This window comes from Pararge aegeria, chromosome 26, assembly GCF_905163445.1.
Source record: "Pararge aegeria chromosome 26, ilParAegt1.1, whole genome shotgun sequence".
NCBI classification, from domain to species: domain Eukaryota; kingdom Metazoa; phylum Arthropoda; class Insecta; order Lepidoptera; family Nymphalidae; genus Pararge; species Pararge aegeria.
In genome coordinates, this window is record NC_053205.1 from 6,576,032 (window position 1) to 6,595,095 (window position 19,064).

The 19,064-nt window shown below is 35.9% G+C and overlaps 1 protein-coding gene across 1 annotated transcript; it reads right to left on the bottom strand.

Annotated features, from left to right (window-relative positions):
- Positions 1–9,244: 9,244 nt before the first annotated feature.
- Positions 9,245–19,064, bottom strand: LOC120635378 (zinc finger imprinted 3-like). The gene is made up of 5 exons (XM_039906376.1): positions 18,850–19,064; positions 16,668–16,815; positions 15,857–15,919; positions 13,201–13,344; positions 9,245–11,424 (listed from the first exon to the last, which is right to left on the bottom strand). Exons 1-5 carry the CDS (start codon positions 18,982–18,984, stop codon positions 10,235–10,237), a joined length of 1,680 nt encoding a protein of 559 aa, XP_039762310.1. The 5' UTR covers positions 18,985–19,064; the 3' UTR covers positions 9,245–10,234.

Sequence of the window (19,064 nt, forward strand, 5' to 3'; positions counted from 1 at the left end):
TTTTCGTTTTCGTATTCGATCACGTTTTCGTTTTTATTTTCGCATACGATTACGTTTTCGTATACGATTACGTTTTCATTTTCGTTTTCGTTTACGTATACGATGACGTTTTCGTTTTGTTTCTCGTACTCGATGACGTTTTTGTTTTCGTATTCGATGACGTTTTCGTATACGATTACGTTTTCGTTTTGTTATTGTATTCGATGATGTTTTCGTTTTCGTATTCGATCACGTTTTCGTTTTTATTTTCGCATACGATGACGTTTTTGTATACGATAACGTTTTCATTTTCGTTTTCGTATACGTATACGATGACGTTTTCGTTTTTATTTTCGCATACGATGACGTTTTCGTTTTCGTATTCAATGACGTTTTCGTTTTCGTTTTCGTATTCGATGACGTTTTCGTATACGATTACGTTTTCGTATACGAAAACGTTTTCGTTCTCGTATTCGATGATGTTTTCGTTTTCGTATTCAATCACGTTTTCGTTTTTATTTTCGCATACGATGACGTTTTTGTATACGATAACGTTTTTATTTTCTTTTTCGTTAACGTAGACGATGACGTTTTCGTTTTTATTTTCGCAAATGATAACGTTTGCGTTTTCGTATACGTAGACGATGACGTTTTCGTTTTGTTTCCCGTATTTGATGACGTTTTCGTTTTCGTATTCGATGATGTTTTCGTTTTCGTATTCGATAACGTTTTCGTTTTGTTTCTCGTATTCGATGACGTTTTTGTTTTGTTTCTCGTATTCGATGACATTTTCGTTTTCGTTCACGTATACGATCACGTTTTCGTATACGATTACGTTGTCGTATACGAAAACGTTTTCGTTCTCGTATTCGATGATGTTTTCGTTTTCGTATTCAATCACGTTTTCGTTTTTATTTTTGCATACGATGACGTTTTTGTATACGTATTCGATGACTTTTTCGTTTTGTTTCTCGTATACGATGACGTTTTCGTTTTCGTGTACGTATACGATGACGTTTTCGTTTTCGTATACGATAACGTGTTCGTTTTCGTATTCGATGATGTTATCGTTTCGGTTTTCGAATTCACTGACGTTATCGTTTTCGTTTTCGATGACGTTTTCGTATACGATTACGTTTTCGTTTCCGTTTACGATAACGTTTTCGTTTTGGTTTTCGATGAAGTTTTCGTTTTTATTTTCGTATTCGATGACGTTTTCGTTTTCGTATTCGATCACGTTTTCGTTTTTATTTTCGCATACGATGACGTTTTCGTATACGATAACGTTTTCATTTTCGTTTTCGTTTACGTATACGATGACGTTTTCTTTTTTATTTTCGCATACGATGACGTTTTCGTTTTCGTATTCAATGACGTTTTCGTTTTTATTTTCGCATACGATGACGTTTTCGTTTTCGTATTCAATGACGTTTTCGTTTTGGTTTTCGATGAAGTTTTCGTTTTTATTTTCGTATTCGATGACGTTTTCGTTTTCGTATTCGATCACGTTTTCGTTTTTATTTTCGCATACGATGACGTTTTCGTATACGATAACGTTTTCATTTTCGTTTTCGTTTACGTAGACGATGACGTTTTTGATTTTATTTTCGCATACGATGACGTTTTTGTATACGATAACGTTTTTATTTTCGTTTTTGTTTACGTAGACGATGACGTTTACGTTTTGTTTTCTCGTATTCGATGACGTTTTCGTTATCGTATACGATAACGTTTTTGTTTTCGTATTCGATGATGTTTTCATTTTTGTTTTCGTATACGATAACGTTTTCTTCTCGTATTCGATGACGTTTTCGTTTTTTTTCTCGTATTCGATGACGTTTTTGTTTTCGTATTCGATGACGTTTTCGTATACGATTACGTTTTCGTTTTCGTATACGAAAACGTTTTCGTTCTCGTATTCGATGATGTTTTCGTTTTCGTAATTAATCACGTTTTCGTTTTTGTATACGATAACGTTTTTATTTTCGTTTCGTTTACGTAGACGATGACGTTTTCGTTTTTATTTTCGTATTCGATGACGTTTTCGTTTTGTTTCTCGTATACGATGACGTTTTCGTTTTCGTTTACGTATACGATGACGTTTTCGTTTTCGTATACGATAACGTGTTCGTTTTCGTATTCGATGATGTTATCGTTTCGGTTTTCGAATTCAATGACGTTATCGTTTTCGTTTTCGATGACGTTTTCGTATACGATTACGTTTTCGTTTTCGTATACGATAACGTTTTCGTTTTCGTATTCGATGACGTTTTCATTTTCGTATTCAATGACGTTTTCATTTTCGTTTTCGTTTACGTATACGATGACGTTTTTGTTTTTATTTTCGCATACGATGACGATCTCGTATACGATAACGTTTTTATTTTCGTTTTTGTTTTCGATGACGTTTTCGTTTTTATTTTCGCATATGATGACGTTTGCGTTTTCGTATACGTAGACGATGACGTTTTCGTTTTTATTTTCGCATATGATGACGTTTTCGTTTTCGTATTCGATGACGTTTTCGTTTTGGTTTTCGATGAAGTTTTCGTTTTTATTTTCGTATTCGATGACGTTTTCGTTTTCGTATTCGATCACGTTTTCGTTTTTATTTTCGCATACGATGACGTTTTCGTATACGATAACGTTTTCATTTTCGTTTTCGTTTACGTATACGATGACGTTTTCTTTTTTATTTTCGCATACGATGACGTTTTCGTTTTCGTATTCAATGACGTTTTCGTTTTTATTTTCGCATACGATGACGTTTTCGTTTTCGTATTCAATGACGTTTTCGTTTTGGTTTTCGATGAAGTTTTCGTTTTTATTTTCGTATTCGATGACGTTTTCGTTTTCGATTTCGATCACGTTTTCGTTTTTATTTTCGCATACGATGACGTTTTCGTATACGATAACGTTTTCATTTTCGTTTTCGTTTACGTATACGATGACGTTTTCGTTTTGTTTCTCGTACTCGATGACGTTTTTGTTTTCATATTCGATGACGTTTTCGTATTCGATGACGTTTTCATTTTCGTATTCAATGACGTTTTCATTTTCGTTTTCGTTTACGTATACGATGACGTTTTTGTTTTTATTTTCGCATACGATGACGATCTCGTATACGATAACGTTTTTATTTTCGTTTTTGTTTTCGATGACGTTTTCGTTTTTATTTTCGCATATGATGACGTTTGCGTTTTCGTATACGTAGACGATGACGTTTTCGTTTTTATTTTCGCATATGATGACGTTTTCGTTTTCGTATTCGATGACGTTTTCGTTTTGGTTTTCGATGAAGTTTTCGTTTTTATTTTCGTATTCGATGACGTTTTCGTTTTCGTATTCGATCACGTTTTCGTTTTTATTTTCGCATACGATGACGTTTTCGTATACGATAACGTTTTCATTTTCGTTTTCGTTTACGTATACGATGACGTTTTCTTTTTTATTTTCGCATACGATGACGTTTTCGTTTTCGTATTCAATGACGTTTTCGTTTTTATTTTCGCATACGATGACGTTTTCGTTTTCGTATTCAATGACGTTTTCGTTTTGGTTTTCGATGAAGTTTTCGTTTTTATTTTCGTATTCGATGACGTTTTCGTTTTCGATTTCGATCACGTTTTCGTTTTTATTTTCGCATACGATGACGTTTTCGTATACGATAACGTTTTCATTTTCGTTTTCGTTTACGTATACGATGACGTTTTCGTTTTGTTTCTCGTACTCGATGACGTTTTTGTTTTCATATTCGATGACGTTTTCGTATACGATTACGTTTTCATTTTCGTTATCGTATTCGATGATGATTTCGTTTTCGTATTCGATCACGTTTTCGTTTTTATTTTCGCATACGATGACGTTTTTGTATACGATAACGTTTTCATTTTCGTTTTCGTATACGTATTTGATGACGTTTTCGTTTTTATTTTCGCATACGATGACGTTTTCGTTTTCGTATTCAATGACGTTTTCGTTTTCGTTTTCGTATTCGACGACGTTCTCGTATACGATAACGTTTTGTGTTTTCGTATACAATAACGTTTTCGTTTTCGTATTCGATGATGTTTTCGTTATCGTTTTCGTTTTTATTTTCGCTTACGATGACGTTTTTATTTTCGTTTTCGTTTACGTAGACGATGGCGTTTTCGTTTTTGTATACGATGAAGTTTACGTTTTCATATACGTATACGATGACCTTTTCGTATTCGATGATGTTTTCGTTTTCGTATTCAATCACGTTTTCGTTAACGAAAACCAAACGATAACGTCATCGTATGCGATAATAAAAACGAAGACGTCGTCATCTACGTAAACGAAAACGAAAATGAAAACGTTATCGTATACGAAAACGTCATCGAATACGAAAACCAAAACGAAAACGTCATCTTGTCCGAATATAAAAACAAAAACATCATCGAAAACCAAAACGAAAACGTTTACGTATACGATGACGTTTTCGTTTTTATTTTCACATACGATGACGTTTTCGTTTTGGTTTTCGTATACGATAACGTTTTCGTTTTCGTATTTAATGACATTTTCGTTTTGTATCTCGTATTCGATGACGTTTTCGTGTTCGTATTCGATCACGTTTTCTTTTTCGTTTTCGTTTACGTAGACATTGACGTTTTCGTTTTCGTATACGATAACGTTTTTGTTTTCGTATACGTTGACGTTTTCGTTTTCGTATTCGATCACGTTTTCTTTTTGGTTTTCGTTTACGTAGACGATAACGTTTTCGTTTTCGTATGATGTTTTCGTTTTCGTATTCGATCACGTTTTCGTTTTTATTTTTGCTTACGATGACGTTTTCGTATACGATAACGTTTTGCGTATTCGATGATGTTTTAGTTTTCGTATTCGATCACGTTTTCGTTTTCGTATTCGATGATGTTTTCGTTTCGGTTTTCGAATTCAATGACGTTTTCGTTTTCGTTTTTATTTTCGCATACGAAGACGTTTTCGTATACGATAACGTTTTCATTTTCGTTTTCGTTTACGTATACGATGACGTTTTCGTTTTGTTTCTCGTATTCGATGACGTTTTTGTTATCGTATTCGATGACGTTTTCGTATACGATAACGTTTTCGTTTTCGTATTCGATGATGTTTTCGTTTTCGTATTCGATCACGTTTTCGTTTTTATTTTCGCATACGATGACGTTTTTGTATACGATAACGTTTTCATTTTCGTTTTAGTTTACGTATACGATGACGTTTTCGTTTTAATTTTCGCATACGATGACGTTTTCGTTTTGTTTCTCGTATTCGATGACGTTTTCGTTTTCGTATTCGATGATTTTTTCGTATACGATAACGTTTTCGTTTTCGTATACGATAACGTTTTCGTTTTCGTATTCGATCATGTTTTCGTGTTTATTTTCGCATACGATGACGTTTTCGTATACGATAACGTTTTTATTTTCGTTTTTGTTTAACGATGACGTTTACGTTTTCGTATACGTATACGATGACGTTTACGTTTTTATTTTCGCATACGATGACGTTTTCGTTTTGGTTTTCGTATTCGATCACGTTTTCGTTTTGGATTTCGTATACGATGACGTTTTCGTTTTCGTATTCAATGACGTTTTCGTTTCCGTTTTCGTATTCGACGACGTTTTCGTATACGGTAACGTTTTTCGTTTTCGTATACGATAACGTTTTCGTTATGGTTTTCGTATACGATGACGTTTACGTTTTTATTTTCGCATACGATGACGACGTTTTCGTTTTGGTTTTCGTATTCGATCACGTTTTCGTTCTGGTTTTCGTATACGATGACGTTTTCGTTTTCGTATTTAATGACGTTTTCGTTTTCGTTTTCGTATTCGATGACGTTTTCGTATACGATAACATTTTCGTTTTCGTATACGATAACGTTTTCGTTTTCGTATTCGATGATGTTTTCGTTTTCGTATTCGATCACGTTTTCGTTTTTATTTTCGCTTACGAAGACGTTTTCGTATACGATAACGTTTTCATTTTCGTTTTCGATGACATTTTCGGCATAACCACTGCACCTCCCCGTTGTGTAGTGGTATCCATGAGGATTTACCCACGAAAAAAAAAAAAAAAAGGGCTTGACGCGGTTGTGTGGGAAAGCGTTCCCGTGGCCCAGCTCCCAGGCGACTGGTTGGAACACTGGGGTTTTAGTTGATACGAGTCCGACATAACCAACGTAGGAGGCGTGGTGCGATGGTATTCATGAGGATTTCCCCATGAAAAAAATGGCTTCCCAACCTGGGCGCCGTAGAAAGTACAGAGGTTCACCGCGAAGCGCTCCTTCTGTACTTCAAAAAATTACCGTTAAAGCATGTGATATGTTAAATTCTAAAGCGCAAATAACTTACTATGGTGTCTGCAAGCTGAAATGCAATATATTTATATAATATATGAGATATTTATTATTTATATAATATATTTTGAAAGTTTTGACCGGGGGATGCTTTATAATCGATACTGAGTCCAAAACAGATTATTTTAAATTTTTGTCTGTCTGTCTGTCTGTCCGGGCATCACGTGAAAACTACTGAACGGATTTAAATAAAATTTGATAGAGTGGTAGCTGATATTCTGTACATTTAATATATTTTGAAAATTTTGACCATGGGGGTATACTTTATAATCGATACAGAGTCCAAAAAAGATTTTTATTTAATTATTGTCTGTCTGTCTGGTCCGGGCATCACGTGAAAAGTACTGAACGGATTTAAATAAAATTTGGCATAGTGGTGGCTGGTATTCCGGGTCAACATATAGGATACTTTTTATCCCGATAAACAATAAGTTTCCTCCAGGAAATGGGATAACAATTATTATCAATTTTACTTCATAGCTCAGTTAATTATTTTTACCCGCGTTAAATTAGTCTGTACATTATTGCAATTATAAGTATATAAATCTAGTTTCAAGGAAGTTTGCTTTGGAAAATTATAGCTAGTTTTTTTTTAAATTCCATTACAAGTTAGCCCTTGACTGCAATCTCATCTGATAAGTGATAATGCAGTCTAATATAGGAGCGGGCTAACCTGTTATTGAGTATGGCAGTTATTATGAGCCCGTAATCTGTTTCTACGTGGCATCGTACCGGAACGCTTTTTCTCTTAGTCATTGGTGGCAATTCTATGTCGATAGGTTGGTAACCAGCCACGGCCGAAGCCTGCTACCAGACAAAATAAATCATCGAATTGAAATTCAGTTTTCCATGGTTTTTTTCGGGGCAAGTGGCTTATAAGAATCCAGGATATAATCTGTATGCATTCAAAATTTCAAAAATTGCGAAGTTAAAGAGCTAGAAACACACAATGACGTAGAAATTTTCATATAATGCGTCGTCATGCATGACAGTGTATAGTAAAAACATTTCTAAATTTAAGAATTCAATTCTTAAATTTCGAAATCTTACATTAGAAGTAAGAATAAACTTACAGTGCAATATACTAGGTAGCATAAAATTCATATTAAGTCTAAAGTAAATTGCATACAATTCTACAATAAACTACTCATTGACATCTTGGAGATGTCTCTTAAAAAGTTCAAAGTTTGTATTAAACGTAAGCTTATAGAAAAGTCCTATTATAGTATAAAGGACTACGTAATCGATAAAAAAGCTTGGGTGTGAATTATTGCTCTAACCAGGTTGCTCTTCTAATAATTTTAAATGACATTGTGAGATGGTGATAACAAAAAAAACATCCGGCTAAGTTTTTTGTGGGCTTCTTCTTAGACCAGGTCGCGTTTGGAACCCTCGTAGCTTTAGTTTTAAGTTTACGAATGTGGTTATCGCCATCATCACACTACGGTGTAATTCTTATGTACTCGAATAAAGATATTTTTGACTTTGACTTTGACTTTGTCACTTACTATCAGGTGATGGTGCAGTTAGAAGCATCTTTTTAGATGAATAAAAAAAAAACAAAAATATTTTTATGTCAGCTATTCTAAAATTTTAATTAGAAATTCCGTTAAGTACAATAATATATTTGTTTTATTTGTATATAATAATAATAATTGAAAACTTAATAAATATACAGTCTACTATTTACATTAATTATTGCTTAAAAGCATCACTTTCCGGAAGTATATAATGAACAATAAAAAAACACATAATAAATTCTATACGTTAACAACATCGCTACGGCTCGTGCTTAAAATATACGCCTCTTATTTAATACTGTTTGGTAATTGGCTCGTATAGCAGACGGAAATTATTTTTTTAGCTTTTAGAACATTATAAGGCGATATTTTTTTTTTCGTTATATTCAGTATATATATATAAACATACTAGCTGACCCCAGCGCCATCTGTCGGGCTGATTTGTGCATCTAAACCATCCAGGGTGCCACCCAAACGCATACAGAAAAATTCATTCAAATCGGTCCAGCCGTCTAGGAGGAGTTCAGTGACATACACACGCACACAAGAAATATATATATATATATAAAGATATATTTGACGATTTTGGAAGTATATATTTATAAACAAATATATTTAATTTTTAGGTTTTGAGTCACTTATTTTTTTTTTTTACTTGCCTTCTGGAGGGGACTCTTAGAACATTAGAAGCTAACATATTTAGGTACGAGACTCGGAAAAAAAAATAGTCGTAATATATATATATATATATATATATATATATATTTATAGGATACTAGCTGTTACCCGCGACTTCGTCTGCGTTTGATTTTGTTTTTATCGTATTCAGTATCGTTAAGCCTTAAATGAGTACATGTGACTGTCAATTAATTATAGACAAATAATTTGCAATAAAATAAAATTGCGACTATAATGAAATATCTAAGCTATCCTATCTCTTAAGTTCGACTGGACTGCTCACGGTGTGCCAATTTAATTTAAAATCGGTTAAGTAGTTTAGGAGTCCATCGCGGACAAACATCGTGACAGGAGATTTATATATATTAACTAGCGAACCCCAGCACCATCTGTCGGGCTGATTTGTGAATATAAACCATCCAGGGTGCCACCCAAACGCATATAGAAAAATTCATTCAAATCGGTCCAGCCGTTCAGGATGAGTTCAGTGACACACGCACACAAGAAATATATATTAAACGTATATATTTGACGTTTTTGGATTTTTTTTAAAATTTGCAGTGACACTTAAATTTTTTTTTTTTATTTGCCATAAGTTTTAAGAGTGCCATCCACACTCTTAAAACTTATTTTCAACCTGGATCTGTTTGGTGTGGAGTATACGGATTGAAGAAATTATAAATCACACCATGCAGATTCTCCTGCTGTTCGCGAAGCATAGCAAATTTAGTTTAATTTTCATAAAATATAATATTTTTACTACACAGCCATTTTCAGTGTTACCTTATTGAAAATAAAATTTATTATAATTTTTTTTTATTGCAACAACAAATAACTTTATGGGTTACATAAGAGCGAGTTACCAAACAGTAATTCCTGTGTTAATGCACGACCATTTTACAAATTGACAGCTGTCAAAAAATATATAAACTTTGAAACAATAAAAACATTAAAAAAAACTCGACAACCGTATTTTTGTGACATTTCCTTATGGATTAGTACCTAATTAATTTATTCATTGCTACTATTTATATGTACATACTGTTGATTTTTCATTGGAAGCAAATGACAGCCGTTGACAAGACACCGTCAACACGTCGTTTTCTAGAGAGCAGATAACGTGTTCTAAACCAGTCTACAGCTCGGCAACGACCACACGTCTTTTGACAATACGTCGTTAAAGAGTTGTCAACGAGGTCACGACTAGTGTCATAGCAACGCGGTGTGAACGAGTGGGCAACGTAACTTCCAAACTACCGGTTGCAATGGCCACTACCATTAACTAGCTGTTAAAGGATTTAACAGATAAACAACGACTTTCGTCAACGGCAACCGTTACCTAGCTGTTAAAGAATTCAAATCTAGATTTCAACTTCAAAACTCCCGGTTCCAACGGAAAAGCAACAAGTTCTGTCAACGGCAACCGTTACCTAGCTGTTAAAGGATTCAAATCTTTCTGTTTCAACTTCAAATTCCCAGTTTTAAGGGATAAGTAACTACTTTTGTCAACGGCAACCGTTATTTTTTCGTCAAAGCATTCAAATCTCTCGGTTACGGTTAAGTCACCGTTAAGTTACCGTTAATTCACCGTTAAGTTACCGTTAAGTCACAGTTAAGTTACCGTTAAAGGATTCAAATATCTCGGTTTCGGTGGCAGCCAAACTTTTGCGGTTAACGGCACATTTGTAAACTCCTACGGGCTATTCAGCTCGCTTTTAGCGTTCTCATACTCCGCCAGTGTGAGCCCATGGTTCGACAGCATATGGCTCTTCAAACTGCACTTCTGCACAAACGCGAGTCCGCACGCGCCGCATTTAAACCTGCGGTCGTTATTGTGTATCCGCATATGCTCCCGCAATGTTTTCTTCCGCGCGTACGCTTTACTGCACACCGTGCATTTGAACACCCTCTCCCCGTTATGCTTTATCATATGCTCGTCTAGAGACTGCTTTATGAAGAAGCCTTGCCCGCACTCCGCGCATATATGGTTTCTCTCCATAAGGTGGACTTTTTTTATATGCGATGTCAATTTGGATTTTAGTATGAAGGATTTATCGCATATATTGCATCTGTACGTCGCTGCGGCGATGTTGTGCTCTTTGAACATATGCCGATTCCTTTGGTAGTAGCTGGTGAAAGATTGATCGCAGTGAGGACAGTTCGTGGTGTATCTGGCGTTTGTGTTATGCGTGTATTTCTCGTGGCAGACCTTCCTGACGCGTGTGCTGAACACCTTTTCGCAGAACGCGCATTTGAAGTTGCCCGTCTCGTGCGTCCTCTGGTGGTTTTTTAATCTGTGCTTGTTTATGAAACCCAAGTCGCAAACATCGCATATATAATTCCGATAATGGCCGTTCATGTGTTGCAAAAGCATTTTGAAAGTCTCAAAAGTGGAGTGGCATAGCGCGCAGTTCAGTATTTCTGTGCTCGTTAACTTGAACTCCATTATGTAATCGTTAATGTCCGGATAGAATTTGACGTCGTGGTCTTTAGTGAGATGTTTCTTCAGATTCGATATTACGTCGAAATTTTGTTCGCACAGTGCGCACTTAAGATCGTTTATGTCCATTTTTATCGATAAATTGCTTTTGTCGAGACGCTTATTGAAGTTTAGGTCCTCCTTCTTGTGTTTGTCGTTCGTGTGCAGTCTCAATTCTTCAGGAGTGGGATACGTTTCTTTGCAGTACGCGCAAACGATTCCCGCTAATGTTTTATTGGAGAACGGCGTACAGTTGGAGTATTTCAATAGGTTCTGCACGTTGTTACTATGCTTTTGATTGTCGCTAATGAATCTTATATTGGGCACGCTGAGTTTCTCGATTTGGGATAAAGTCCTTAGGGATAGTTTTATTGTAGGCTTGATATGGTTCTTCGACTTTCGGTCTGGAAAGAAATAAAGGCAGTAATAGTAGATTTTTTTTTTGACAAAGCTCGTCCGGGTAAGTACTAACGCCATGCTTATTTCTGCCGCTAAGGATGGATGGATGGATGGATGGATGGATGGATGGATGGTTGGATTGATTGATTTATTTTGTATGGATGGATGGGTGGATGGATGGATGGATGGATGGGTAGGTGGATGGATGGATGGATGGATAAATTCTTTATTGCACTCAATTAAGGGATGAAGATAATATAGTATATTGAAAACATAAATACAAGAAAAATAAAAATGCGCAAAGGCGGTCTTATCGCTTTAAGCGACCTCCTCCAGACAGCCCATAATGAAAGAAGAAAATGATTATGGAAACGGGATAGTGCAATTTAACATAGACTTATACTTTAGATAGGCCATTTGCTTGGCTGCGTCAATTATTAGTATTAAAAAAAGAAAATGAAAAGATGTGTTTTCTTCGTCATGTGTCACATTACTAGAAGAATAAAATAATAATCATTTTTAATAAATAATTTATATACTACGACAACGCACACATCGCCACCTAGCCCCAAAGTAAGTGTGGCTTATGTTATGGGTACTGAGATTACGGATGCTTATAATATAATACTTATAATCAGTGGCGTGCACTTCATACATGCACTAAAGCACTACATACTCTAAAATTTAAATATAGCCCGTATAAGAGGAGGATTTTTTTCGATTTTATGTAATTTCCCTGCTGTATGCATACCCTGGTAAGAAACTCAGTGCACGCCACTCCTTATAATATACATATAAACGTATTACCATTGCATTATCAATGCATAAGTTTAAAGAATGTGTTAAAACACATTTATTACAGCGAGGTTATTATACAATTGATGAGTTTCTTAATGTCAAGGTTGCTTGGAAGCATCCGGCTCCGCTTTCATCTCTCACAAGATAGAAAAATGAATGTTAAAATGTAAAATGTAAATTATTGATGTTGGAAAAGAGCAACTGCTGAGTTTCTTGCCGGCTTCTTCTCGTTAGAATCTGCCTTCCGAACCGGTGGTAGAGTCACTACACACAGACAGACTTGACGTTTCAAAAGTGCTTGCATTAGGCATACTTGAAATAAATAAATTTTGAATTTTTTGAATTAAACGTATTTGTGCGGAATACAACGAGTTATCTGGCATCGATATCTTCCATGACTCACCCACAGCTTTTAGAAAAAAGCTCACCGAACACTCATCGGTAAGTTAAATTTTGTTTAAATTTTTTTGTCAAATTAAGTTTACATGTCGCTTTGTCAATGCTCTGTGCACTTGTCATTGACGTGCATATCGGTCCATGTTTTTGTGTGTGTGTGCTATGTTTAAAAAACGTGTAATATGCATGTTGTTAGTGCTCTTAATAAATAAATAAATAAACACCCAGACACTGAAAAACATTCATGCTCATCACACAAACATTTTCCACTTGTGGGAATCGAACCCACGGCCTTGGACTCTAAAAACAGGGTCGCACAAGCTACGCTTACTTTGGGGCTAGGTGGCGATGTGTGTATTGTCGTAGTATATTTATTTATTCATTTACAGTTCGGAGAAAGGATGGACGTTGGGTTCCCTAGGTGCTGGAATGGCAGCCCCCCACCGGTAAACGCAGCGTTGGTCGGCCCCCAACGCGGTGGACAGACGACATTAAGCGCACAGAACCTAGGAATTTGGAACTACAAAAGACCTATGTCCAGCAGTGGACGTCCATCGGATGATATGACGATGATGGCTGTCACTTACCAATCTTCTTATCGAGAAGCAGCCGTTTCTTGCTGGTTCTCTTCTTTTCTCTTCTCTTGAGTGGAACGTCATCAAGGCCGAGGAATTCTGCCAACTTATCCTTATCTTTAAGATCTTCAAAGTCCGAAAGTTCCTCCTTCGGTTCTGTAAGAGAAAGTTCGGTTCTGTAGGAGTAAAGCAATATTTTACGTTACGGGCGCCGGGATAGATCCCGAGCAAACCAGGGAGTATATAGTAAGTAAATAAATAAATATACTTCGACAATAGTTGGATAATCCAAAAGTGCACGCCTCATAATCTCATTCATTACAATAAAATTGAGATTATTTGTAAATAATAATTAAACTACATCTAATAATACCGTGAAAAGTAATAGGCTTCTGTTCCTCAAAATGCTGAAGCCTATAAAAATAAAACCAACTCGATAAGTGAAGTATTTCGCTCGTTCGTGACCACAGGATACGGGATCCGCACATACAGACACACGGACGTCGAAGACAGAACTTTTTAAACCATTAGTTTGAATAATACTAATAATATTGGCTTTACTAAAGGTCGTAGCACAACGGACGCAGGCGCTAAACTTATAAAACATGTTTATGATGCCTGGGAATGTTCACAGAACGCCATGGGTGTTTTTTGTGATCTATCTAAAGCTTGCGATTGTGTTGATCATAAAACCTTGCTTCTTAAGCTAAGCCACTATGGTATCCAAAACGTTGCACTAAATTTGGTTGCCTCTTATCTCAGCAATAGACCCCAAAGAGTTTGCATAAATGATGCAAAGTCTCAGGGTTCAAATACCTCAATGGGTGTCCCACAAGGCTCGATTTTGGGTCCTTTTCTATTTTTAGTGTATATAAATGATCTACCGTACCATGTCAGTGGAACATGCGACATTGTATTGTTTGCAGATGATACATCTCTAATTTTTAAGACTGATAGGAGTAAAGATAACTCTGACGAAGTAAACCGTGTTATGTCGAATGTGTCGCACTGGTTTACAGTTAACAACTTACTTTTAAATGCAAAAAAAACAAAGTGTGTCGAATTTATCTTACCAAATGTAAAGAAAATTGATAAAAATATAATGATAAATGGTGAATCACTAAAAATAGAGACTTCCACAGTTTTTCTGGGCGTGACCTTGGATAATAAGCTACAGTGGGGTGCCTACGCAGTCAGAAAAATTAGACAGATTACTGACGTTGAAATAGCTAGGCTAGTTTATTTTGCGTACTTTCATAGTGTTATGTCCTATGGAATCTTGTTATGGGGTAAAGCAGCTGATATCGAAACTATATTTATATTGCAGAAAAGAGCTGTACGGTCAATATATAAACTTAAATCACGCGAATCCCTCCGTGAGAAGTTTAAAGAAATAGGCATACTTTATAGCTTCACAATATATTTATAACAATATAGTATTTGTAAGACAACATATTAGTCTTTATAAACAAAAAGTGGACATAAACAGTCGACTTACAAGAAATGGTCATAAATTAGTGTCATCTGCATATCGTCTGCGTAAGGTACAGGGATCATTTGTGGGATTGAGTATACGCTTTTATAATATGATTCCTAAGGTGATTTTGGACCTGCCAATGCACAAGTTTAAAGAATTTGTTAAAACACATTTATTACAGCGAGGTTACTATACAATTGATGAATTTTTTAATGACAAGGTTGCTTGGAAGCATCCGGCTCCGCTTTCAGCTCTCACAAGATAGAAAAATGAATGTTAAAATGCAAAATGTAAATTGTTGATGTTGGAAAAGAGCAACTGCTGAGTTTCTTGCCGGCTTCTTCTCGGTAGAATCTGCCTTCCAAACCGGTGGTAGAATCACTACAAACAGACAGACTTGACGTTTCAAAAGTGCTTATATTAGGCCTACTTGAAATAAATGAATTTTGAATTTGAATTTGAATAAAAAGAGATTTAAAAATATCAGCAGTATTAAAAATAGTGTTTTTTCTCAACATTTGTCTATTTATATTCACTTATAAGAGCAATAAAGAATAAGAAAAGTGACACTTCAAGTTGGAGAATCACTCGGTGTGCGTAAACTGACAGTAATACCCAACTCAACGCTTCGCTTATGAGGCGTGCAATACACACATCGCCACCCAACCCCAAAGTAATAGTAGCTTGTGTTATGGGTACTAAGATAGCTGGTGAATATTTTTATGAATATAATACACATAAATACTTATAAAGCACAGATAAAGACCCAGAAACTGACAAACATTCATGTTCATCATACAAACATTTTCCAGAACCCACAGCCTTGGAAAAGGAAAGTAGGGTCGCTACCCACTGCGCCAGTCGGCCGTTAAACCGAGTAAGTCCCGAGCGTAGCTAGGGTGTTGCACCTAAAATCCTGAATGTAGCTAAGTTTTAGGGGCGCCCAAAACTAAGGCAGCCCTTAGTTTGACACTTTACTTTTCCCACTTCGCGAGGCAAAAAATCAAGTTTTGGAGAGATTTGATTTTACAATCTATGCACTATGGTTCGCGCTTCACAGGCTCCAGTGTGTGACCGGGACGCCGTCATACGTAAGAGCGAGATAGCACAATACCCGCTTAACCTATAGGATTTATTGAAATACTTAGAACAATATATTTATTATTAAATTATAATGAACGCAGTCCTTACCTAAAAAATAAATACCATTCTCGTCGTCATCCGAGTATTCTTCTTTGATTTTGGGTAATTCATCTGGAAACAGAAATTAATACCTGTTAAAGGGTGGTTTATACAAATAAATACATATATTATGGGCATTACCATCGCCATCTAGCCCCAAAGTAAGCGTAGCTTGTGTTATGGGTACTGAGATGACTGATGCATATTTATAATATAGAGATATACACAGATCTGTTGCGAACTAAACGTAAAAGATCTAAGCGTTAAAAAAGCGGGCGTAACTCTTTTTTGTACTATTATAGTTGAAGCTCGACTTCACTTTTCGATTTCGAATCCCAGCACGCACCTCTAACTTTTCTAAGTTATGTGCGTTACAACTAAACAAAATATCACTCGCTTTAACGCTAAGGAAAAACATCGTGAGGAAACCTGCATGTCTGAGAGTTCTCGATAATGTTCTCAAAGGTGTGTGGAGTCCACCAATCCGCTCTGGGCCAGCAGGGCAGCGGCGTACATAGAGGGAAGAAAATCTCCAGAACGAGTTTTAAAAAAACTCGAGGATAGACACTTTAAGTATTTCTAAAAATTAAAATAACATCATTTTATTTCAGGTTGGTTGGATACCTATATACAAAATAAAGAGATTAACAACTTTTATTTATAACTCATACTAGAGATATTCTCCATTTTATATGATCTGTATGCCCTGTGCATACCCTCTATTCACGCCACTGATAACAGGATAGACTGCTTACATCTTAGGCTGCATTATCGGTGACATTGCAGTCAAGGGTTAGCCTGCAGTGGAATAAAAACATACCCTTGCCATCAACTGCAAGCTCCATCAACTTCAGCTTGAACTCCTCTTGGCACTGCATCACCTGGCGCTTGAAGTCCCAGGCATCACGCAGCCTCGCGACACACACCTCACATATACCATTATCACTGTCGCAGCCCTCCAGCGAAAACTGAAATTAATTTTATAGTATTTGTTATATTTATAAATAAGAAAAACCTTCTAATTATATTCCTTTATCACAGACTTATAGTACACAACACTTAATTTACTGTGCAGTAAGCGATTAAGTACTTTAACCACTTCTCTTCTTCTTTGTCGTTACACTCTTGACAGAGTGTGGTGTGGTGGTGGTCATCATGTAGCGTCTTTGAGGGCAGATGTTACACAGCCTACGAGCATACACCACTTCTCTCGGCTGGCCGAAAGCCTGGTGCACTCGTGCAAAGGGCCAACCACAGCAACTTTAATCACTTACTGCACAGTAAATTAAGTGTTAGCAGTTGCCCACGTGGCAGATACCTCATGCTACACTATAAACATGTTGTGACGTCACTACAAGAATCATTAGTATAGAATGGCTTTAATAGTACTATTTTGCAATTTATAATTCGTAATAATACTTATCTAAATTAATACTGAATATATTACATTAAATTTACATTTTATATATTTTTTATGAATTGTGTTGAATTTTACTAATTAATTTATTTAATAATGAATTTGTTCATTAACAAAATAAACTAAGCTAAATAAACTAAAACATAACTAATTAAATAAATATAAGCTGAAACACAAATTGAAACAATATCTTATTGAAAAATGTTATTATTCCGTAGATGAGTACTTTCCTGGTACTTAAGAAGTTAAGGCCTAAATTAAATTAATTGAAATTTATCTAATTCTGAATTTTAATTATTATTTTTAAGTTAAGATTTGCATGCCTTTAAATGGGCTAAACATTGTTCTGTATAATTTTTTTAACATCTATAATTCCACATGTTTTTTGCAAATAAATGATTATTATTATTATTACTAAATATTAAATATTTTCCAAATAGAATAATAACAATATATTTTGTGAAATAACTTACCGGAAACTAATATTGTAAAATATTATTATTGGCTTATTTTGTTGTCAACATTGTAAATGGTACATGAGCCGTATAAAAGTAGAAGCATTCTTCTCAAGCATTCATGCTGTATCAAGTAATTATTGTAGAGGGGAAACTGCTTGATTAAATGTCAAATGTAATAAGTGAAAACTAGTATTATTCCAAGTCCTATCACAATTTTCTCCAATATAAGGAAAGACTGTTGCAGATCGCAATCAGTTGCAAGGTGTATTTGCAGTCAATAGCTAAATTACAATGGAATAAAATAAAAAAACACTGTATTTTAAACTCTGCTGTGTCCGTCAGTTGGTCAAGAATTTCTTTTACTTCATTCATCACATCAACCGATAGACGTCCACTGCTGGACATAGGTCTTTTGTAGGGAGTTCCAAGTTCCACGATTCTGAGCTGCTTGGATCCAACGGCTACCTGGGACACGCTTAATGTCGTCTGTCCACCTTGTTGGGGGTCGACCAACGCTGCGCTTACCAGTACGGGGCTGCCATTCCAGCACCTTGGGACCCCAATGTCCATCCTTTCTCCGAACTATGTGCCCGGCCCATTGCCACTTAAGCTTTGCGACTCGTTGAGCTATGTTGGTAACTTTGGTTCTTCTACGAATCTCCACATTTCTCCATCGCCTGCTGAGTGACTCTAAGCCTTCTTATGAGGCCCATAGGCTTTACTTCATTAGGCAAAAAGATTTTATACCAAAAATGATTTTGCCATTTTTAAGCCTCGCCAAAAGTTAACCCTGTTCTATTTTATTCTGAGAAGTATTGGTGTTTCGATACCGAATTTTGAGACGTCTTTAGCCTGAATTTGTTAAATATGCTGATGGACACTGTGGTCTGAAGGTGCTTGAATGGGGATACCGCACCAGTGAATGCAGACTTGCTGTTCTGCTAAATGGAAGACAGGCATAGCTGTGATCCGGGGACGGGTCTGGTCCATCAATTATTACTGTAGAAAAATAAAGGGTGCCACTGATCGCAAACCGCACCAGACCGTAAAAACTAGAAACCTCTATAAAAGTCCTCTGTTCAGCAGGGGACGTCCAGCAGTTTATATTATAATTCTTATTTACATACATGAATTTCGAAACATTCCTTTAGCATGTCCCCATACACTTCAGCTTTGTTCAGTCGTTCACACGAGTAAAGCGACCTCAGATCCTTGTCCGGTGGCCGTGCCAGGCAGCACCGGCATAAGGCATTAGAATTCATAAGCGTAACTTCGTATTAACACTATATTTATTAAATTCTAAATTAATTACTGTGAAAAATCTCCTACAAGAATTTCTAGT

Coding starts and splice junctions, on each gene's coding strand:
- LOC120635378 (XM_039906376.1), bottom strand. CDS start 18,984: ATGAATTCTAATGCCTTATGCCGGTGCTGCCTGGCACGGCCACCGGAC. Junction 13,345..15,856: donor GAATGGTATTTATTTTTTAG/GTAAGGACTGCG, acceptor TTTCTCTTACAG/AACCGAAGGAGGAACTTTCG. Junction 11,425..13,200: donor GCTTCTCGATAAGAAGATTG/GTAAGTGACAGC, acceptor ATTTCTTTCCAG/ACCGAAAGTCGAAGAACCAT.